The 25,255-nt window shown below is 35.0% G+C and overlaps 1 protein-coding gene across 2 annotated transcripts in view; it reads right to left on the bottom strand.

Moving 5' to 3' along the window:
* kcnn1b (potassium intermediate/small conductance calcium-activated channel, subfamily N, member 1b) overlaps nt 1-25,255 on the bottom strand; it is a 78,594-nt gene that overhangs the window by 39,545 nt on the left and 13,794 nt on the right. The window contains exons 1-3 of one of the 2 annotated variants that reach the window (XM_056463967.1): nt 22,071-22,203; nt 18,452-18,904; nt 5,881-5,976 (exon numbers count right to left, since the gene is read on the bottom strand). In XM_056463967.1, coding sequence (XP_056319942.1) covers nt 5,881-5,976; nt 18,452-18,904; nt 22,071-22,172 — 651 coding nt within the window. In that variant the 5' untranslated portion in view covers nt 22,173-22,203. Of the gene's footprint in view, nt 1-5,880; nt 5,977-18,451; nt 18,905-22,070; nt 22,204-25,255 lie in introns of those variants that run through there. The other variant, XM_056463966.1, reaches the window with a different exon arrangement.

The raw sequence follows: 25,255 nt of genomic DNA, 5'->3' as shown, positions 1-25,255 counted from the left end.
AAACCAACACATGTGAGTGATTCAGCATGTACATTTAATAATGTTAGAGGGTTAATATATATTAATTAGATTATAAACATTACCATTTCATGAGTGAGTGCATATTCTGTGCTTCTGAATGGCTGTGTTTAAATTTCTGTCCTCTTTCGTTTGGTGCAAACAGCCAAATTGCTTATCACTGCAAAACTCGTCATGTAGCGTGTTGTTATGACACAGGGTTACAGTGTAACCTGCTCACCTCATGTTACATTTGTACTATTTACTTTTTTTGCTAATTAATAAGCTTCTCATGTGGAACTCTGAATCTGCGTCTCATTTCGGAGTCTGCTACTGTACACCGGAGGTCGCATTTTGGTCATGGACGCATGCTTTGAGAGCCTTCCTGACTTAATGAATGAAATATGTGGTTTTCCACCAAGGCAACCTGGGGTGCTGAAATATAATTGGTTAAAGTGGCAGTGGGTGGGTTACATGGACCGAAACAAAGACAGATATCCAGGCACATAACGCTCATTTTCAAAGCAGAATATCTGACTTTAGCATTGTTTTTCAGATAAACAAGAATGTTCACTTAGCATGTTTCTTAAATATCTGCAAACATATTATGGTATTTTTATGCTCTACAAGAGTCAAAAACATAAATACAGCACCTTTAACAGTGCAAGGAAATGTTCACAGTATTTCCTAATATAAATGTTTCTTTCAGTTTGGCTGGAATAAAAGCATTTTTTAATGTTTTACAAATATTTTTAAGGTCAATATAAATTATTAGCCCCCCTTCAGATGTTTTTTTTTAGATTGGCTACAGAACAAAGCACTGTTGTCAAATTACTTGCCTAATTAACCTAATTTTCCTAGTTAAAGTAGCCTAATTTGCCTTATTACTAATGTATGAATACAACTATCTTGCAAAATAATTAGTAAGATATTATGTACTGTTAGAATGGCAAGGACAAAAGCAATTAGTTGTTAGAAATCAGTTAAAAATTAAATTAAAACTATTGTTTAAAATGTGTTGCAAATATATTTTCTCCAGTAAACAGCACTTGGGAAATATTAAAATAATTACAATTTCACAGGAGGGCTAAGAGTTTTGCCTTCAACTTTCTGTCTATCTATGTATCTATTAAATACAAATTAAGTATCAAGAACACATATTCACTATTAACTATGACTTTGCTATAGTAAATTCTTAAATTACTGCTAATTAATAGTTTGTGAGGGGTGGCAAGGTGGCTCTGGTGGTCACTGGTCAAGATGGTCATTGGTTTGAGTCCCAGCTGGGCCAGTTGGCATTTCTGTGTGGAGTTTGCATGTTCTTCCTGTGTTTGCGTGGGTTTCCTCTGGGTGCTCCGGTTTCCCCAACAGTCCAAAGACTTGCACTATAAGTGAACTGGGTGAACTAAATTGGCCGTAGTTTATGAGAGAGTGTGTGAATGTGAGCGTGTATGGGTGTTTCCCAGAACTGGGTTACAGCTGGAAGGGTTTCCGCTGCATAAAACATATGCTTGAATAGTTGGTGGATAATTCCACTGTGGCGACCACTGATAATTAAGAGACTAAGCCAAAAGGAAATGAATAAATGAGTAATAGTGAGTAAGACAGTTGTTGTAATAGTTAAGTTCATAAGTTCTTTATAAGAACTGATAAACAGCCAACATGCAAGCTAATAATGCTTGAGCCCCATATTTTCTCTGAGGTTTTAGTATTTTTCATTATGACATGGACCTTTTAAGTTTTTGTAATGTACACAACCTGCAATCAGGAGAAAAGGTTTTTAATTGTTCATCTGTTCAGTAATGTGACCGCCAGCTGATGCTCCAAGTCATGAAATAATGCTTACAAACCAACTGATTGACAGGCTTGTATTAAATTATGTCTCCTATTAGCCATAAGCCCCACTTGTAATACCATCATTAATCAAAATCAGCGTCTTCTCTGTAAAGAGCTTTTAATGGATAGGTAGAACAGCACAGACTCTGAATGCAGATCCCAGGAATTACAAAAGCCAGAGTGAGTTTTCCTTCTGCCAATACTATTAGGCAAGACACTGCAGGCAAAAACAAGTTTTTCATGCACCAGTCAATTGTCAGATTTTTGGCTTTCTTTGTTTCTTAAAGTGTTCTTCAATTTGTGTCTGTAAATATCAATTAGGGTATATTTTTTATTAAGGCTTTTTGCACATAAGTTTTTTCTCCTCCACTGAGCCTTAAATTTGTTTTATTCTGTTTAATGAAGTTGTATTCATATCTATATTCTGATGGTTTGTACAGAGATATATGTTCATTCACAATGTGCTCGATTATATACAATATTTTATAGTACAAAATGATTAGTTTTCCCCCTGGCTTTTCACAATATTTTCTGAATTATGGAGTGACAAAAAGACAACCCAGGCTCATTCTGAAAATGCTGAATATGTTCCAGGAACTGTTTTTTTTTTGTGCAGTTTTTGTGAATCCACCAGAGGCCACTGTGTACACTTTTAGAGATCTCAAATTTATCTTGCAATTCGCACCTGCTGTTTTCACATAAATCCACCAGAGGTTGCTGTTGACTGATTGACTCCACTGACCCACCCTCCTCCTTCCCTAAACCCAACCAATAGTGTTTTCAAAAGCACAGATTGACCCACCCACTCACTTCCTTAAACCCAACCGACAGTTTTAAAAAGTAATCCTGAAAAAGAAAAGCCCTCGCCTGATTCTTACCATGTTTTCAGATTTTACCACATTCTCACCCTGTTATTTACATGTTTATTTGATTTTTTGGCTTCTGTTTTTGTCTTACCTGCTTTCTGGAACCGCTATTCACTAGACTCGACCCCCGTCGTCGTGGTCAACTCCTCGCTGCTTTTTAAGTCTGACAACATACATCGCGACCTAACTGGACAAACTGGTAGCAGCGGGAAAGCCGTACTTCTGGCTACATAATTCGTGATCTCCAGAATTGTATATATGGCTATGTTTTCAGAGTGAGCCTATGTTGCAACCAGAGATTCCCAAACCCCCCCTCTGAAAAACCTTTGACTAAAATGTGAAAGAAAAAAAAAAAAATTATCATACTATATCAATTTGTCTCTGTTCATATCAATTATATTATCTATTTCTTAAGGCTTTTTTTGTCCTCAAAACTAGTTTTTTTTCTCCTCCACTGAGCCTTAAATCTGTTTTATTTGATTTATCAAAGTTTTATACATATCTATATTCTGAAGGGTTATACAGTGATATATGTTATTCACAATGTGCTCGATTATGTGTACAACATTTTATTCTGCAAAATAATTTTCCCCTAAATTTTCACAATGTTTTCTGAATTATGGAGTGACAAATAGAGATTCCCAAAATCCCCCTCTAAAAAACCCTTGACTAAAATAAAATAAAGTTTTTTATTATATCAATTTGTCCCTGTAAATATCAATAACAATACATATTCATTAAGGCTTTTTCCTTAAGTTTTGTACTCCTGCATTGAACATTGAATCTGTTTTATTCTGTTTAATAAAGTTTTATTCATATCTGAAGGATTGTACGGACATATACAATACCGGTCAAAAGTTTGGGGTCAGCTTTTTATTTTTACAAAAAATTATTCTGTTCATCAAGGCGGCATTTATTAAAATGCTAAACAGTTAAATATTTATTACAATTTTAAATAACTGCTTTCTTATTGTATGAAGTTTCAAATGAAATTATTACTCCAGTCATTACTGCTTTTATTACTGTTACCATTAATATTAATAATATTAATAACAATAATTCACATTAGAGTGATTTCTGAAGGATCATGTGACTCTGAAGACTGGAGTATTGAAGATGAAAATTAATCGTTAAAATCACTGGAATACGTTATCAAATTAAATTCTAAACTATTTTTGAACAGTTATTTTATAGTGCAATAACATTTCACAACTTTATAATTTGTACCGTATTTCTGATTAAATAAATGTAGCCTTGGTGAGCAGGAGAAAAATGTTATATAAATGTTTAATGCTATTTCAAAACATTTAAAAATCCTACTGACCCCCAACTTTTGACTGGTAGATTATGTTCATTCACAATGTTGTCTAATATAAACAACATTTTATTCTACAAAATAATTCGTTTTTTTTCCCTGGCTTTTCATAATATTTGCTGAATCATGGAGTGACAAAAAGAGATTCCCAAAACCCCCTCTCTGAAATACCTTTGTCTAAAATGTAAAAACAAATTCAAATTAAAGTGTTTTTTTTTTTTATCATACTATATCAATTTCTCACTGTAAATATCAATTACAAAACATATTTCTTAAGGTTTTTTTTTGTCCTCAAAACATTTTTTTTCTCCTTCACTGAGCCTTAAATATGTTTTATTCTGTTTAATAAAGTTGTAATCATATCTACACTGCCGGTCAAATACTTAGGGTCAGTAGGACTTTTAAGTGTTTTAAAATAAGCTTATCCTGCTCACCAGTACAAATTGTGAATCTTATTGCACTATGAAAATAACTCTTCAAAAGTAGATTATAATTTAATTTAAGAATTTATTTCAGTGATTTAAAGATGAATTTTCAGCTTCATCACTCCAGTCTTAAGAGTCATATGATCCTTCAGAAATCACTGTAATATGAATTATCATTATTATTATTATTATTATTATTATTATTATTATTATTATTATTATTATTATTATCATCATCATCAATGGTAATAGTAATAAAAGCAATAATGACTGGAGTAATAATTTCATTTGAAACCACATGCAATAGGAGAGAAGTTATTTACAATTTCTAATGAATATTTAACAATTAAACAATTTTTTTACATTTAATAAATGTTGCCTTGATGAACAGAATCATTTTCTTTGAAAAAATAACATGAAAAAAAAAACTGACCCTAAACTTTTGACCAGTAGTGTATATTCTGAAGGTTTATACAGACATAAACAGTTAAAGTCAGAATTATTAGCCCCCCTTTGAATTTTTTTTTTTTCTTTTTTTAAATATTTCTCAAATGTTTAACAGAGCAAGGAAATTTTCACAGTATGTCTGATAATATTTTTTCTTCTGGAGAAAGTCTTGTTTTATATCAACTACAATTAAAGTAGTTTTAAAAGTTTTTAAACACCATTTAAGGTCAAAATTATTAGCCCCTTTAGGCAATTTTTTTTTTCGAAAGTCTACAGAACAAACCATCGTTATACAATAACTTGCCTAATTACCCTATCCTAATTAACCTAGTTAAGCCTTTAAATGTCACTTGCTATACAAGCTGTATAGAAGTGTCTTAAAAATATCTAGTCAAATATTATTTTCTGTCATCATGGCAAAGAAAAAATAAATCAGTTTTTAGAAATGAGTTATTAAAACTGTTATGTTTAGAAATGTGTTGAAAAAAAAATCTGCTTTCTGTTAAAAAGAAAACAGGGAAAAAATAAACAGGGGGGTTAATAATTCTGACTTCAACTGTATGTTCATTCACAATGTGCTTGATTATATACAATATTTTATTCTACGAAATAATCTATGTGTTTTTCCCCTGTCAGTTCTGAATTATGGAACCTTTGACAAAAAACTTTTGACTAAAATGTAAGAAAAAAATAAATTAAACATGTACTTTAAATCTGACTTGACCAAATGTTCAAATTTTTGTGCATGAAATGCAAATGAGTGCATATTTCACTAAATAATGGCTCATTTGCATATTTACACATACCCATCTACTTGTGCACAAACAAATATCTGCAGTTGCAATAAATCAACTGTGAGAGTATGGTGATTTTTCCCCCTATTCACACCTGCAGTGTCTTGCCATAAGTCATGAGAAATTTGGCATAAGTGCTTCAATCTTTCATGCTGGTGTTCCAGTCTCTGCTGATATTTACGGCTGAATCGTCTGCTTACCTGGATCTCTCTTGCGTGGTACATAATGATCAGACAGAGTAGAATTACAGTGGAGAGGCTAATAAGGCATTTCAGTGCAAATGAATATGAGGATTCCTGCAGAGACAGAAAAACAAAACGAAGATGTTAGATTCATTGTTTGCGAACATTGATTCGTTTTTGTTTTTAAGCTAGAGATGTCAGATTCCTAGAGAACATGCATACTGAAGAAGCATTTGTCTTTAATGCACTGCATGTCACTCCAAGAAACATATTTCACAAGAGACAAACAGTATTTTTACAGTGTGCGCAGATCCTATAGAGAAGTTCTTGATGCAAAAAAGCAGTTCGTCATGTTTGAACTTTGAATAATTCTTTATTTTTTATTTGTGATGCATGAATGGTACCTATATTTTGCTTTTCACCATAAGCACTGTGATATCCATTGCTCTTAACCATCTTTGGCACTGTAAATAGTCCAGCTTGGACTGAAATATTTCCTGTGTTATTTTGTGTGTGTGTGTGTGTGTGTGTGTGTGTGTGTGTGTGTGTGTGTGTGTGTGTGTGTGTGTACACAGTCACAATGACTATGTTTACATGGACATCAGTAATCAAATTATTTGCCTTAATCTAATTAAGACAATAATAAGGTGTTTACATGAGTTGCTTTTTGAATGTTCCTTTCATGATGCCGTTTTACATGTTATAGCCCATAATTCAATTAACATCATTGCATCACCACGTTATCCATGTTTCTCCTGAGTTTCATGTAATTTCGGGTGTTTCATTTTTATATTTGTCGACTTTAACTGCAATTTCAGTTTCATTTTTTTCAGTTTCATTTCATGCATGCCCCCGTGACAAACAAGATATTAGAAGCAACTATGAACTGCTGGAAGAGTGTTGTTTTAATGGAAGAAAAAAAACTCCGCATTTCGCGATACAGGTGTCTGCGGTCTTCACTGACTCGGTAGGTGCAAAGAGTGTCAAACAGCCACATGTGTGTGTGTGTGTGTGTGTGTGTGTGTGTGTGTGTGTGTGTGTGGACTATCCTGTCGCAAAACGTGGCTAAAAGTCGTACGTGACAGTAATAGTTCGATTAAAGTGTTGTCTGTATTGCACTTCAATAATGCGACTAAAATCAGCATACTCCACATGTCTTAATTAAATTTCTTTTTAGTTCGATTATGACCTTAATCTGATTCAATTAATCAAAAATCGCTGTTTACATGGTTAACTCTTAATCAGAGTATCATCTTAATCGCATTAAAATCGAATTATTGGTGTCCATGTAAACGTACTTATTGTCACATGTAGAAACACTATTCTCTCTTATGCACCTGACACTTTATCTTATCTTTATCTTATCTTTTTTCTTTCCATTCGACGTGCGGTATCAATAAAAGCAACACTCTTCCACCAGTCCTTCATATTCGTGTCAAATACCCCAGTTTGACACGGGGGCATGAATGAAATGTTCATGAGTGAAAGTTAAACTGCCAAACTGCAGTTAAAGTCGAGAAATTAAAGATGAAACATCCAAAATTACATGAGACACTGCAGAAAACGTGAATAGCCTGGTGACACAACATTCAAAAAGCACTTCACGTTATTATATTATTGTCTTATTCAGATTAAGGCAAATAATTTCTGATATCCATGTAAACGTAGTCAGTACTGTCTTCGAAGTAAGTAAAAGATCTAGATGGGCATCCTGCTGATTTGATTCAGAAGGGCACTTTTTTTGTCAGACAGCTCACTGGTTTGACTTTTATTCATTCACCGTCATTAATTTTAAAAAGCACCCGCTCCATTTTATTTGTATTTATTTTACTGGAACGCATCAACTCTACAGGTGCCTGATAGTTAGCTTTAGAGCTAACATTAATCATATTATTCCCTCTAATGAACGCATAAAAATCGTCACCATAATTTACTCGAGTGCACGCCTCAATGTCTCGCGCCCCGCTTAATAGGTGCTGGCGCGCCCCACAGTTTGAAAACCCCTGATTTAAACAAACAGCAAACATCATTTTTGAGCGCAATGTCAGTTTTATTGTCAGTTTAGATTTGTAATGACGATGAGAAATATTTCCCTTGCAACTAGCTGAAATAAAAAACCCTCTCAAAAACTAAACAAAACTAAAAAAAATTTTAATTAAGCAAAGCTATGTTTTAAGTATCTATTATAACCAGTCTAGCAACATCTGTTCAAAAACGATTCTAACAAATGCAATCAACACTGCTTATACAACACAAAACCACTCATAAGTCCAGTAATGTTATCAACAACTAGAGCGCACAATCAGGAAACTACCAACAATCGTATATTTCTCTTTCTGTCCTTCAATCTCCGCTCATCGTCTCTGGATGACAATCCTCATTATGAGATCAGTGCAATCGGAGCTCATTAAAGCTGTCTGACTCTGCTGAAACACTGGAACATGATGTGCTGGCAAAGATATTCAACTACGCTTTAGGGGGAGGTAAAAAAAGGGAAGCTCCACCCCAGGGATCGTCTAACTAGCTACAGGGCCAGCAATTCACTTAGGAAAGAATGATAATAATAATAATATTGCAAACAGATTTACTATAGAACCATACGGGGATGTGGATGACGATTTTCAACAGCCACACTGGAGGACATAAACTTCAAAAGAAGTCATGAATAGAATTTTTATAATGTTCTCTAAGGTCTACTTATAATGTTAGCGAGATTTTAACATCAACATCATCACAATTTAGAAGTAATAATCTATTTTCTCTCTTGTTTTTGAGACACTGTGTTGATAGACACACCACGCATTCAGGACTTGTAAGTAAACGCCTACTGCTCTGATTAAGTAACAGTTTTGCATATTAAAATAATAGATGGACACTGCTGTGAAGAATGCTGAAAGAAAGATGGGTTTTTTGGGATACAAATGTATAAATAATTTGTACACATTAAAAGGTATGCAACTGATAAAGCAATAGAAACACATGATAAACATGCACAGTAAAACAGGCACTTTCATAAGCATTTTCAGGCTTATTGTTTAGACTTAGCTCATATATTGATCAGCTTTATGATGAGTAGGCTGACGTGGGTGGCGATTCTTCAGTATTATTTTCAAAATGAAATAATTAGATTTATTTATTGTTCGCTGATTTTTACTAGCAATATCTGGCAACACAAATAAGTCAAGGCTTGTACCTCTTTTTGTGTGAATTTATCTCCATGCTGCGGGTTATTATTGAGCTCATACAAAAGAGAGAGACATCTCTGATGTGCATTACCAAGTGCATCACCAGGGCCAGACAGAATCTGCAGACAGTTATTTTTTGGCTATTTCTGTGCAGAAATTTGTCAAATAAATAAATGATTAAATAAGTACATAAATCTGCGGAATTGTGTGGAAAGACTTTGAGAGTATATGAGCTTAAAACTTGAAATATTTATAAAATAAAATGATAATAACAAAATTAAATAATTACTTCTTGGGTTTTAAGGTTTACACTGCAAATCCAATTAGAAATAACTAAACAAAGCTAAAGAGCTATAATAAAAAAGGATACAGTAAAATATAAAGAAATACATTTACAAATTGTAGTGTACACATATCATCTAAACCAGGGGTGCGCAAACATTTTCATAGAAAGGGCCAAAAGCCAAATATCATTGAGAGCTGTGAGCCGAAGGTAAATATACCAAGCTAGATTACATTAAAGTTGCCATGCGTAATTTCCTAATTTATTTCATAAGATTTAAAAGTAAATAGAAAACATTACTCTAAATTATATTAATTAATGTGGTATAACATTTATAATGATAGCTTATTGCAATAAAAACATTAACAATCACATGTATAGCACAGTGGAGTTCAATGCTGAATACACTAGTCAGGCAGAATCTGCCTTTGACTTGATTTTGACTTGATCCCCTATGCGTCTGGTGACGGCATGTACATTTAAACTAAATCTGATTAATTTACACCATTTAATTGAAACATTTAATTTGAGTTAGCTTTTTACAATAGAACAAACAAACAAAAGATTACATTAGATTTGAAATGACAATCTCTAAACCATGCCCATCATTCTTCCTCTTCTCAGATGGAATGCCTAGTTTGGGCATCCCTGATCTAAAAATTTGTAGATTATTCATTAATATAATTGAAATAAATATTAACAAAAAGTGAAAAAATATATGTTTATACATTTACATATATGCAAATACATGTAATGTGTTTCATCTGTGGAAAATAGTGGATTTCTGCAGGTTCAGGTTCTGTGTGGGCCTGCACAGCACATCACTAACAAACTGTTCAGTTCTATTCATACTCTATAGACACTGCTTTTTGTGAATGTGGTTGCCTCTACTACTATTTTCAGGTTTTTAAGTTGTATGTTGAATCTGTCTGTAACTCATAAATTACTGAACAGTGTGTACAGAATGGGATTAAGCCCTAAAAGGTGAGCTGTCAACAAAATGTAGCTGCTGTGTCACAGTATGTGGCCATTGAGACTAAATCCAAAACAAGTCGTTCTGGCAGCTTGGTTTGAATATAAGCCTTTTTTAAACTAACAAAAATGTTCTGAGTTCTGAAACTTTGACATTTTATTTGTCAAAAGATGAAGGGAAATTTGATTACTTAATAAATGAGCTCTTTAAGCTGGTCCCTACCTGGTTGAGCCAATTTTAGAAACACTTACAAGACCCCAATGTTCTGAACAATGGAAATATTTTTACTTTACAGTTTAAAGATTTTGCAGCGTTGTCAAAATAATTCATTCACACTTATCAAAAAAAAAAAAAAAAAAAAAAGTTTTATTATGCATAAAGAAACACTATATAAGTATACGCTGTATACAGTATATATACTCACAGAAGTTCATATCGATAGATAGAAGAACAAAGTTTTGAACATTTTAATTAAAGAGATAAATCACAAAAAAAAAATGAAAATTCTGTCATCATATACTTACTCTTTCTTCTGTTAAATACACAAGAATATATACTGAAGAATGCTGAAAACCTGTAACCATTGACTTCCATATTATTGATATTTACTATTGAAGTCAATGGTTACAGATTTTCTGCTTTGTTCAAAATGTCATGTTTTGTGTTTAACAGAAGAAAGAAACCCTTAAAGAAGCCATTTAATATACACATGCAAGTACATTTACATTTTAAGGTGAACTTTGCCTTTAATTTAAATGTATTTATTTATTTATCTATGTACAGTAATTATCCAAATGCTCTTTTGCTGTATATGGGTCTAAGATAAAAACAGATTTTCAAGCATCAAATCATAAGTGTAATACAGTTTTATTTACTGACTGACTGATTGATTAAGTGAAAACTAGTGAAAAACAATCATACTATGATTTACAGAAGGCATTCACTAGCCTGTCATTCAGTGTAACAGTTTATATATTAAATATTTTCAGGCATAATTAGAACAACAATAATTTAACGACATACTAAAAGATTCAGAAAATAACGATAAATTGTCATTTTAAACCTTTATAGTTTGTCAATGGAACATTAATTATATCACCCATATTTTGACACGTCATTTTAGAAAAATAATTGGAAACATTGAAGTAGACACACTGCTTGGATTTAATATGCTTTCTGTGCAGATACACTCACCGGCCACTTTATTAGGTACACCTGTCCAACTGCTCGTTAATGCAAATTTCTAATCAACCAATTAAATGGCAGCAACTCAATGCATTTAGGCATGTAGACATGGTCAGGACGATCTGCTGCAGTTCAAACTGAGCATCAGAATGGGGAAGAAAGGTGATTTAAGTGACTTTGAACGTGGCATGGTTGTTGATGCCAGATGGGCTGGTCTGAATATTTCAGAAACTGCTGATCTACTGGGATTTTTAGGATATTTAGAGAAAATATCCAGTGAGCGGAAGTTCTGTTGATGCAAATGCCTTGTTGATGCCAGAGGTCAGAGGAGAATGGCCAGACTGGTTTGAGCTGATATAAAGGCAACAGTAACTCAAATAACCACTCGTTACAACTGAGGTGTGCAGAAGAGCATCTCTGAATGCACAACACGTTGAACCTTGTGGCGGATGGGCTACAGAAGCAGAAGACTATACCGGGTGCCATTCCTGTCAGCTAAGAACAGGAAACTGAGGCTACAATTCACACAGGCCAACCAAAACTAGACAATAGAAGTTTGGAAAAACGTTGCCTGGTCTGATGAGTCTCGATTTCTGCTGCAACATTCCGATAGTATAGGGTCAGAATTTGGCACCAACAAGATGAAAGCATGGATCCAACCTGTCTTGTATCAACGGTTCAGGCTGGTGGTGGTGGTGCAATAATGTATATTTTCTTGCCACACTTTGGGCCCATTAGTACAAATTGAGCATTGTGTCAATACCACAGCCTACCTGATGTTACTGACCATGTCCATCCCTTTTTGACCACAGTGTACCCATCTTTTGATGGCTACTTCCAGTCATAAAGCGTGAATCATCTCAGACTGGTTTCTTAAACATGACAATGAGTTAACTGTACTTAAATGGCCTCCACAGTCACCAGATGTCAATCCAATAGAGCACCTTTGGGATGTGGTGGAACGGCAGATTCGCATCATGGATGTGCAGCCAACAAATCTGCAGCAACTGCATGATGCCATCATGTCAATATGGACCGAAATCTCTGAGGAATCTTTCCAGTACCTTGTTAAATCTATGCCAAGAAAGATTAAGGCAGTTCTGAAGGCAAAAGGGGGTCCAACCCAGTATTAGTAAAGTGTACATAATAAAGTGGCTGGTGAGTGTATGATTAATCACTTTTGATCATTTAATTTGATATAGACACCAAAACAGGACATCTTAGTCTGTGAGCTAAAGCTTGCATTTGTTTTGGGTGTTGGTTAGAAACACTTGGTAGTTTCCTTCATTATGTAGCATGACTTTCCTGTTCAACCTGCTTCGCCAGAGCAGCCATGCTGGTTAATCAACATTTTTTATTGCAAAAATGATGGCTATGCTGATCCACAAGCTAGACCGGCTAACAGCAGCAAAAACCAGCCTGAAGCACCATTAAAATTCATGCTTGTATAAGACAGCCTTTTTCAGGAGGGCAGTGATGTATCACAAGATATAGCATGTTGGCCTCTGCTAGATTAGCTTTTATACATCTCATTTCATCCTTAGTACTTTGATTCATAGCATGTAATTAAATGCTCCAGAATATTGAATGCAGGATTGATCTATTTATGACCGTTTAAAGACAGTAAAGAATAAATTCATCATTGGCATCGGCTACGTTAGGTGCATTTCCTTAATGGACAGAGGCCTCAGAGAGAATCAATCAATGAGATCAGAGCACACTCTTGACAATTACATCATCTGTCATTTTTTTATAGAAGCACTTTTTCATCCCAAGGTATGGATTCTATACAGAAGAGCTTTAGTTATTTCATTGCTTAATTATTAAAGGGGCATTAATGGGTTCAATTATAGCAGGAGATTTTTGCACTTACATATATATTCATCAGACCTTTAAATGCTGTGTTTGAAAGAAAGAAAGTGTTAGAACTGAAAATGAAAGATGTTAGGACAGTAGGTCAGTGTAAAGGACTTAAAACACAGAATGTTTTAAACCAGCTTAGAAACCTAGTGTTAAAATGACTGAAAAGGTTATAAGTTGGCATTCTGTACGCATATGCCTACTCTATTTTGTTATCTGCAGTTTTAAATGTGAATTTAAACTCCCTCTGCACTCGAAAAATTAACTCATTGGATGAACTTAATTTAATTGAGGGCAGGATTTCCATCCAATAAGTTTGTTTAGCACCAAGTGAAAAAAAAATATTTACACAATTAAATGCAATTGAGTTGGTCCAACATGATTTTATCAAATAAAAGTTAAAATACATTTGTATTTTTAATGAACTTAAACTCAAAGGTCTGATAATATCATGTATATCTATTATGTGTCATACATTTCGAAGTCTCTTAGTTTTATTTGAAGTTTCCCTAAAAGAGCCATCTTAAGCATGTTTCATGAGTTACATATGCAGTTGATTGAGACTGATCTCAGAACTAATTTTAAAACATTGCTCACTGAGCAAAGCAACAAACTGCATTTCTGCTAATTAAGCTGCTAAAACCCAAAGCATGGGTGCTTTTGCAAGGTGGTAATCTCAAACCTCAAAACATCTAAATCTAAATCTTCTAAATCTTCAAAACTAAAGTTAAGAATAAACTCTAACAAGTCTTTCTATTAACTTTAAACACCTAATATTACTTTTATTGTCAACATTTCCCTCGCTTAATTCAATCCCACACAAAGCATGCTGGGAACTACAAATACCCAAACTAGGTAGTTGGACCAACACAATTCCTTCATGTTGTCCCAACACAAAAGGCTTAAGTTAAATTAATGGTTCACAAATTTAAGTGGACTAAACATGAATCAAATAAATTGCCCAAATCGATTACAAGAACTGTGCTGTAGAATTCTTCAGCTCATTTTAAACAGGTAGTTTGAACAAGCAGCAGTCTTTTTTTTTTTGAGTGTGATTAAATTTGTTTAACATTTTTTAACATTTTGACACAAACATTTAAATCTTTAGGTTTGTCACTTCTGGTAAAAATAATTTAAGAGTTTTTTATGTCACAGTTGCCCCATTCAACAAATTATTTACTGAATCTGAAATTGGTCATTTATTAAAGGTGCTGTATGTAAGTTTTTGACTCTTCTATATCATAAAAATACCATAATAATGTTTGCAGATATTTAAGAAACATGCTAAGTGAACATTCTTGGTTATCTGAAAAACAATGCTGAAGTCAGATATTCTGCTTTGAAAACGTGCTTTCCGTGCTGAAACGCTTTCTTTGTTTTGGTTCTTTTAACCCGCCCAATGCAACTTTAGCCAATTATATATCAGCACCCCGGGTTACCTTATTGGAAAACCATGTATTTTATTCATTCATTTAGAAAGTCCTTGAAAGCATGCATCTGTGACTGAAATGCGACCTCCGATGGACAGTAGCAGACTCCGAAATGAGACGCAGATTCAGAGTTCCACATGAGGTGATTAATTTGCAAATATTTTAAATATTACGAAAGTAAACATTAGGTGAACAGGTTACATTGTAACCCCGTGTCCTAACAGAGATTTGCATTGATAAGCAATTTGGCTGTTTGCACCAGATGAAACATGACAGAAATATAAACACAGCCATTCAGAAGCACCGAATATGAATTTACTCACGAAATGGTAAGGTTTATAATCTAATTAATACATATTAAACCACTTTAACATTATTAAATGCACATGCTGAATCACTGACATGTGTTGGTTTTGAGTCAGTTCTAAAGTTAAATTTCAAACGTTTTTATTTTTAAGAACTATCTGCAGCTGCTTTCAGTAGTATGGCAATAAATGTCAGGTGTTAGTTAAAACAAAAACTCCTTTTAATATGGAAAATATTCTTTCTATCGCATTGCTTTCATTTGATTTAGAATACAATTTAAATCAGCCTTTAGTCTCGATAGTCAGACTCGCTCCTGTTGGTCCTCAATCTGGCAACCTGCGCTTGTGTTTCCTTTGATCCGGAATACATTACCTAGTTTAACCACTGGGTATCAAACTTACACACTGCACCTTTAATGTCATTTACTGTACTAATAACTGGTAGGTATTGGGTAGGTTTAAAGATGTAGAATAAGATAACACTTTATAAATACTAATAAACAGCCAATATCTTAATAATTAGCTGGTATTAATTCAGTAGTTAATAGTGGGAATTGGTACTTGAACTAAAAACGTAATATTAATTTAGTTAGTTAATAATTTATAAATTATAATGTTCAAACCAAGGGAATATAAGAAAATAAAAACGGTATCCAAAAAGATGTTGATCTGAACTCCTTATTCTTATTCGCATCTCTCTACAGCTAGCCCCGAGGGGAAAAGCACATTGCTAACACATACACATACAAATTCAGCATATAGGAACCTAGGAGATTCAGAATTAAATCCGTTACACACAGTCTCCATTTAATTGGGTGAATTGTACTATATAGGGATACAGACAGTGCAAATATATGATTTCCTTTGGGTTAAATGATGTCTGCTTTCATCATTTTCAAAATGCCACGTGAACCACTGCAGTGTGCAGGTATGGTCTAAGTGAGTCGGCACAGACCACAAAATGTATTGGAATTACACAGAATGCTGTATTTTAGAGTAGAGAAACGATGAGTCAGACTCTGTATTACTATTATAGACTGTGGCAGTCAAGAGTCTGATGTGCTTTAGCTCAACAGCTTTGACTGGCAGAGATGTGATATAAACTAAACACTATTGGCTGTTTTTGAAAAGAGGGAGGAGCTACACTATGGCTCGCTCTGCCTTACTGTTTCAGTTTACATTATGTCAAGCATTAAATAAAAATGCTCTTTTAAAAGCATTTTAAGAGACTTTTAAATTCGCCATCCAATTAAAATTTGCACTTCTTATTTTATATTTATATATGTATTAGGGCTTGTTATATATAATGCATCTGTGCACTTTTTTGATTTTGCCCTCATAATCTTTAATCAAATACCAGAACTTTCCTCCACCATCTAAAGGATTTTTCTTAATTTCTGGTCAAATGGAATGCCTTTCAAGAGGGGCTATTTGGCTGTGTATCTCGTTTCTACCCTGCTTTTATCCAATCGCCAACCTTTCTTCATTTTGTTAGTGATGCCCATCTTCCAACTATCCAATCAGATTCCAATGGACAAAATCAAGCACCGCCCTACATTTTTTCCTCATTTCAAAATGTTTTCAATAGGGTATAAGCAGAAGAACTTTTAATTTTAGCCAGCTCAAGTGCTTCCAGTCATCCCATCACAAAATCGCCACGTTTAAGATATGGCTTCTTTAATAAAAAATCAATTATCTTCACTCCATCATAGATACACAATATAAATTGAGTCTCAGACCTGACAAAAAGCACCGCATTAAATTCCATTGTTCTGCTCCATCTCTTTAAAATATAGAAATGAATTTTACCACAGTATTTTCAATGGAGTTTCTGCGCTTGCCTGCTGCTTCTGACACCGTTTGCATTTAAACGCTTTAAAGTCTTTTGTCTCATTTTACGCCTGAACAACTAAATGAATGCTTAAAGGGGTGGTCCAAAGTGTATTTTTAAGGCATTGGTTGTTTATAAGATGCAAAGCAATGTGTGCTCATGCTTAATTTGTTAAAAAAAAAATATATATTTTTTTTTTCATTTATCGTTATTTTTATACAGCTACTCGGCTAACATGAAAACTACTGTCATCTTTTCCAGTTCCTCCAAAAGCCCACCCTCAAGAGGCTTTGATTGGTCAGCTAAAATAATGTGCTGTGATTCGCGAATCGACTCCACATCACCAGGAAACATCATGTCTAGTCACTAGCACCCGCTGTGCCTTTGCTGTGTAAACACTGTACTGTAAAAGTCACTGTAGCCATGCCAGTGTGAAGCTGAATTAGACAGAAAATGAAGAGGACAAAGCAGAACCTCATGCCTGCTCTCTAAAATAGAACCTGACAAAATTCAGAATAAGCATGTGTAAGTTATAAAAAACGTTCTTATATATTTTGCGAGTTTGTAATTTGAGATGTAGAATGCAGGGAAAGCTGCCATAGAGAGATATTGCAGTGCTGGTGAAGCCTGTGGCTGTTTACAAGGGTTTGATGGATAAATATGAATTTGTGGCTAAATTGGTAACGGTGCCAAACAGCATTTCCCGTTGTTTATATCCTTGTTTACATCCTCACTACAACATAATATTAACACTGGAAACTATGCATGTAATACTTACAGGTTGTGGTTCACAATCCACAGCTTCCTCTATTATGGTTGGAGCTGCTCCTTCTTTGAGGAGTTTTTAGCCGAATCCAACACTGAACTGGCAGAGATTCTGGAAGCTGTCCTTTCTCAAATGCTAGCTATATATTTTTTATAATTCTTTGGAACATAATTAAAATTAAATTGTAAGCACTTCTCTCTTTGTGGCATGTCCTTTGGAAGCCCAAATACAGAAACAGAACAAGCTCTGTGGAAATAGAAGCGTTTGGACGGCATTTTAGCTTTCTCTGCTATAACATTACCGCTCCTCCACTGCATGGGATGTATGTGCGTAACCTGAAGTGATTGTGATCTCACTAGCCTGGATGTATTTTTTGTAGTCCCCAAACTTTGTTCGCTGTAGGCTTTGCTAAGCTAACTCCGTAAAAGCCAATGTCTCCCTTTTCATTGAACTTTGAGCGTATTACATTCAGAGATTCACACAGCTACATTACACTTTAACTAAAGTTTCAAATATGATATCATAGTGGACCACCCCTTTAAGTCTATTTAACTGATTATAATTTAATTACATTACAAAATAGATGCTGTAAAAGGAACCTTTTGAAATTGAAAATAGTTGCAATAACAGTTCACTGGACATTTATCAGTGGCTATAAATCACTAACTTTAGCTAGTTTTGAATTTATATCACAATCTGTGAAACAAGGACTATCTTAACTTTCATTTGACGGCGACTTTTAGGCCATAGAAATTATCAAAAATATCTTACCTTTGTATAAACTCCCCAGGAGAGTTCAGTCTCCGTCACCATCACAACAATCCCAAACATCCCAAAGATCAGGGCGTAGTCACTAAGGCGCTTGCGCTTCTCGAACAGCGCCCTCCGATGGCCGAGTTTATAGCCAATGTCCTTGTTCTTCTTATGCGGCGCGCTGCACGGTCTCTGCGTCACCAGGTTCTCACTAGACTGCTTACTAGGATCTTCCCCGTTCCCTTTGGAGACCACTACCTCCAGACCAGACGTGTGCAGCGTCTGCAAAGGCTGAGTCTCAGAGTCCAGCTCTGCGAGGTTCCTCCGGGACGCCCCCAGACTGCCGAGTGGTCTGACTATGCCCCCATTGTACTTGCAGCTGTTCATGGCTATCTGAGGATACTGTGGGCCGCCGTGGGACAGGGAAGGCCGCGATCCAGCATGGCTCAGCCTGTTGGCATCCGCATTCACCTGCCAGAGATGGGAAGATATATTTTATAGATTTTTATCATTGTCTTTTGCATCTGGGAGATTGTGTACTGGCTGAGGGGGAGGGCACTGCCAATCCACGATGCTGATTTAATGGGCATTTCTTTAGAAAATTACATTATGAATGCCAGCCTTTAATACAAGCGGGAGGAGGATCGTCTGCTGATCATGATGACTGCCGGAAAACACAAAGCTTTCAATCAAGCCATTTGAAATTTACTGGTTCCTTCAAGAATTATATAACAGGTTAATCATTTTTGATGAAAAGCTTGGGTGTAATAAACATTTAGATGAATAAAATGAAAAAAGCAGCATGATTTACTGTTTAAAAGCTTGAGGTAAGATATTATTATTCAGTAAAGATGCAATAATACACACCCCTACAAAAAAAGGAACCCAAATTACAATAGAAATTGCTTAATGCATACAGTAGACAAATCTGTCATGAGCAACTGAACAAAGTGTGGAAACAAACACTGGCCAAGCTGACAAATATCATCCAATATAGCAGTCTTTAACTGGTATTGAGCCAGTTTGTTCTGCCAATACTAATGATTTACACTGTTTATCTTATCCCTCAAAATCTCATTTTGAGGTTCCCCTTTCTCATTTTTGAGCAAATGTGAGAAAAAAAAAATCTTTGTTGTAATGATTTACCTCATGATATTAACCCCTTTAAATAAGTGGAAAAAAAGTGAGAAATTCTTTGCTATTTCAAATAACAGATATACCTGTAGACTTTTTATCATTTATTTATTTATTTACTTATTTATTTATTTAGGCGACGCAGTGGCGCAGTAGGTAGTGCTGTCGCCTCACAGCAAGAAGGTCGCTGGTTTGAGCCTCGGCTGGGTCAGTTGGCATTTCGGTGTGGAGTTTGCATGTTCTCCCTGCGTTTGCGTGGGTTTCCTCCGGGTGCTCCGGTTTCCCCCACAGTCCAAAGACATGTGGTACAGGTGAATTGGGTAGGCTAAATTGTCCATAGTGTATGTATTTGTGCAAATGAGAGGGTATGGGTTTCCCAGTGATGGGTTGCGGCTGGAAGGGCATCCGCTGCGTAAAACATGCTGGATAGGTTGGCGGTTAATTACGCTGTGGCAACCCCAGATTAATAAAGGGACTAAGCTGAAAAGAAAATGAATGAATGAATTTATTTATTTATCTATTTATCTATTTATTTATTTATCTTTGAATGCCATATCAGCAGCATTGGCGATATTCATGATAACACTTGTACTAAATATTCAATATATAATTTACAGTAATAAGTGTATAAAAATAAAAATAAAAGGTTTACTGCGGTTTGGAAAAGTTAAGATTTTAAAATCTTGAATTTTCTGTTATACCATGCCTAAGGTATATGTAAGGTTTTTAATATGTATAGTTATTTACATGATCATTTTAATATAGAATTGGGTTGTGAAAAAAATCTGTTTTTCAAACTTAAGAAGATAGCAGAAGTCAATGATTAATTTTAATTATTAAGCCTGACTTGCTTCCTGTTACAAAATATTTTAAATGTTTCCTAAAATAAAATATATTGTGTTCAATTGGAAAAATAAGAACTTGTTTTAGAGCAGCAACCACAATACCGTGATATTTTTATCCAAGGTTATCATACCGTCAGAAACAGCCCATGCCAGGCTAGAGTGAGTTCTTCTTGGATGAAACGGATACTATGAAAAGACATGTTCAAATATAACCCAAATAAGTTAGGAGAAGAAACTACTAATTTTATTTACTTTAAAATAATATTAGAAAGGTATCCCGGACGAGCCCCTATATATAAAGGCTGATTTATACTTCTGCATGAAGCGCACACGTATGCTCCGGCGCAGCCTTCACGAGTAGCTAAAATCATGGCCTCTAGTCTCTGTCACTAGAGCACCTGAGGAGTGGGGTTTACCTGGATAGCACTTCACTAGTTAGCCTCCGTTACACTCATACATGTTGTTTCAGTTTGATCAATGATAAATATTCTAAAAATACCTCCAGATGACACTTTTTTAATTAACATTTCCCTTAAAATATCTCCTGAATAAAAACTTTCTCTAATATAATTTGAAAATATAAATACTAATAAAATATGTTTTATCACCGAAATATCCATACACAAGTCACAAATAGGTTTTTTTCCCCTTTCAAATAATATGCATGTGTAATTCTTGCGTGGCCTCATATGTACTGCCTGGTCATGTCTATTTTCAAAACGATCATTATTTCTTTAATTTACAAATGGATTTACTCCATGCAATTTTTCGTGCATACATTTTTTTAAAATCATTAATTTGGGCTGAAGTAATTCATCAGTACACATTTATCAACAAAATTCCGTCCCAAAAGTTTTAAATACAGAGAAATGGTAAATATATTTTGCAAAAAGTATATAACCTCATAGGTAACTAAATATTTTAAGACCTAAAGGGTTTCCATACAGTACAACAAATGGTAATGACTTCAAATTTTGTACAACATTCAAATTGTTTGTACAACAAACAGTTTTACACAACTCTCACATGTAAAGTGTCAAATGTATACATTCAAAAGGGTTAAATTTGATCAAGATAATCATTTGGTCTTTTCTTTTAAACTAGCCAACAGGTTTTAGTCCAACATTAACATCACTGACGAACCTGAAACGACTATGAAAAGATATTTAAAAGATGAAATCATTTGAAAGCATGGGATCACACCAATGTTTCCTTCAGAGTTCAGAAACGAGTGTGTATTTGGCCTAATTGCATTACAGGCCTGTAAATACAGCAAAATACTTGCGATAACGCTTATGACAAAAAAGCTCGCTCGCAATAATCTCCCATTATTAAATCATTTTCAGAAAGGAATTTTTATTCGGAATTCAAACTGTTCTAATTTTCTTGCCAATGAGGATCGGTTTCTGTTATCTAGCTAGTGCTGCTGTCTGACACAATGCCAACTCATTTGCAGAGACCTACTTCTGTAATGTCATTTTCTGATAGGCAGAGCACAACGCAGACCCACATTCAAACCTACTGCATTCCAAATGAGACGAACGACAGCTGCTGCTTCAAACCAGTATACATATCTAATACAGTATGAATAACCGTCACCACTGCTGATTAGGCATATAAACTAGTTAACCAAAATCCATTTCGGTCTCATCACAAACCTGGTTTTGTTGATTTAATCCGCAAGCATTGCTTGAACCTCCTTCGTCCTCAAAAGAACTGATGATTTCAATGTTTTTACTTGATAGTTTCTGTTTATCCATGTTGCTGAACTCTCTATAATCAAGGCAGGGATCTAGTTGGCACAACTACTACAGTATGTACTGATACTTAAACTGAGCTTACCAATTATACCATTCAAGACAAAAACATGTAGGGCCCCAGACATATATTTTCTATCAAGGCCCCTTGTTTGTGACAGTTCTCATGGAGTCTTTTACGAGGCTTTCTGCTAACATGGTAACAGTGAATATATATTCTGTACAGCCTTTTGTTTGTCTCACATTTTATGTTTGTTTTTCACAAAATGGATTGTGGGAACTTGTCCAAAACTACAGTTTTGTACTACCTGTGCCCATTGAGGTACACTTTGAATATTAAATTCAATGCGCTGTAATGCAGAATTCTACATTTAATGGATTTTATTTTATTTTATGATATTTCAATACAGAAGTATTGAATTAAAAGCTGCAAGAGGTCCAGTGTGTATTTATGTCCTTCCCAGTAGAAATCTGGACACTTTTTTTTGTAATAGTTATAACTTTGAGGGCAGCACCATGGCTCAGTGGTTAGCATTGTTGCCTCACAGTTAGAAGGTTGGTGGTTCGAGCCCTGGCTGGGCGAGTTGGCATATCTGTGTGGAGTTTGCATGTTCTCCCCGTGTTTGTGTGGGTTTTCTACGGGTGCTCCGCTTTCCTCGCAGTGCAAGACATGCGGTATAAGTGAATTAGATTAGCTAAATTGGTCATAGTGTGTGAGTGTGAGGGAATTAACTAATATTATTACTTTAAAATAATACTAGAAGGGTATCCCGGACAAGCCCCCACATTTAACACACCAGTCCTATTGCATCCAACCCACTCTGAGCTTAGATCAAACCAGCAATTCTTTGTAAGGGAGTCGGTTGCTCTAACAAGGAGGCTAAAGACCATGGCCTCTAGCGTCTGTCGCTAGAACACCTTTTGAGGTCAGAGGAGTGAGGTTTACCAACATAGGCCTCCGTTACACTATCATACATGTTGATTCAGTTTGATCAATGATATATATTCAATTATAAATGGTTAGCACAGGCACCTCATAGCTAGAAGGTTGCTGGTTCGAGTCCCGGCTGAGACAGTTGGCATTTCTGTGTGAAGTTTGCGTGTTCGCGAGGATTTCCTCTGGGTGCTCAGGTTTCCCCCACAGTCCAAACAAATGCGCTATAGGGGAATTGAATAAACTAAATTGGCTGTAGTGTATGTGTGAATAAGTGTGTATGGGTGCTTCCCAGTACTGGGATGCGACTGGAAAGGCATCCGTAGCGTGAAACATATGCATAAATAATTAGTGGTTCATTCTGCTGTGGCGACCTCTGAAATAGAGAGTACGCTGAAGGAAAATGAATGAACGAATGAATGAATAAATGAATGAATGAATGAATGAATGAATGAGTTATACATTTCCATCTGGGCAGCAGTAGTACTTCGTAAAAGAAAATCGTAAATGGTTAAATGAGGATATCGAGCCCCAAGAACAAAATAATTGGTGTCTGAGAATTGCTCATGGTTTCCCATATTTTGCTTAAAATAATATACACTAAAAACAGAAAAACAATGTAAATAATATCCATCATGAGAAGAAAGCAAAGTTAAGAAATCATTTAAAAGTTTTACTGATCATCATGTACAAATCATTTTTCCAATTCTAATAATAACACTAGATGGGGGGGATCTTGTCCAAAAACTTGTTTATTAACATGCAGTTGAAGTGAGTGCAATTTTATTCTTTGCAGTGTTTTTGCAAAAGGATCAATATTTTGCTGCTCACTGTGTTTTTGCTACTTTTCTTAAAATAACCTCCTCTTCTGCTTTCATAGATATATACATTAGATGTCGCCTACCCTGTTGTTATCTATTGGAAGGAATGCGTCAATAGAGCTGCCATTTTAGTACAGGGTAGGGCTCCTTTGAAATGAATGCGGGACCAAACTGTGGCCATCCAGAGCCAGAGAAATACACAAATATCTATGATTGGGAGTTTTCCCGGAGGTCAGTATGCACATTTTTTTTTTTTTTTAATTATGAAACTTATAATTTTACATCACTTTTCTACATTGATGGATAAGTGATCGCTCAGGTATTCCTGACAAAAAGCATGCGTTTATGTGTATGGAAATGTACTACACCCTCCCTGTTAAATTTGATCTTATCTGTGTCCTGAAACACTCCTTTCGTCGTTTTGAACGACTCCTTTACTTAGCCGACAATAATACAAGTTTCATGTTTCTTTTTGCATTGTTTGCTGATTTTATTCAACAAAACTAGCATAAGCCGAGTGTTTAGTGCGAGTTGGTGCTACTTTGCCTTATGGTAAATGCAGTACTTTAAGTGACTGTATTATCATTATTAACATTACCTGTTTAGCATAAAAGTTCATAACATACACAAACGTAAATAACTAAATCTTACCTAAGAAATGTTCTGCCTTTACGCTTTGTTTTCTTTGTTTGCTCGTTACTACACCCGTACACAGCAGTAAAGTCCAGCATCTTCACGTAGTAACACTGTCTTGACTAGTGCGGTTGAATGACACTTGTCCTGGGAGCACTGTACAAATAGGGTGGCGCTATTGACGCATGCTCAGGGTCCGTATGCGATATCTAGTGTATATATTCATGTTCTGCTTCTAGTAAGTAATGCACACAGAGCAAGAACGGCTTGAATAAAGTGTGTTTTGCTCTTGGTACATGTGTTTTGTTTCAGATTTATTATGTAACGTGTATATATTTTGTAATAAAACTTGGTGACCAAAATGGTTAGTATAAATAATTATAATTCATAAGAACATTTATTTGAGGGAAACATTTACATACAAATTTAAATTATATTATTTACTGACATGCCATTAGAATCTGCTTGTTAAATGTGTCGTCACGTGAAGCGGCTTCCAGGTCCAAGCGCTGTATGGGGAGACTCAACATTTGGTAATAATAAACGTTTACAAAGCAATGTAATACTTTCGAAAATCACGATCGCAATATATATATATATCCATGCCTAATATCAGATGGCCAGAAAGTGATGCAGAAAGTGAGTCTGATGTAGCAAGTCCAGTGACTATTGTGTACACCAAGATTTTACATGAAATT

The sequence above is a fragment of the Danio aesculapii genome, chromosome 8, assembly GCF_903798145.1.
Source record: "Danio aesculapii chromosome 8, fDanAes4.1, whole genome shotgun sequence".
NCBI lineage: Eukaryota > Metazoa > Chordata > Actinopteri > Cypriniformes > Danionidae > Danio > Danio aesculapii.
The sequence above is the reverse complement of the archived record's forward strand: the minus strand, read 5'-3'. Positions and strand labels throughout refer to the sequence as shown.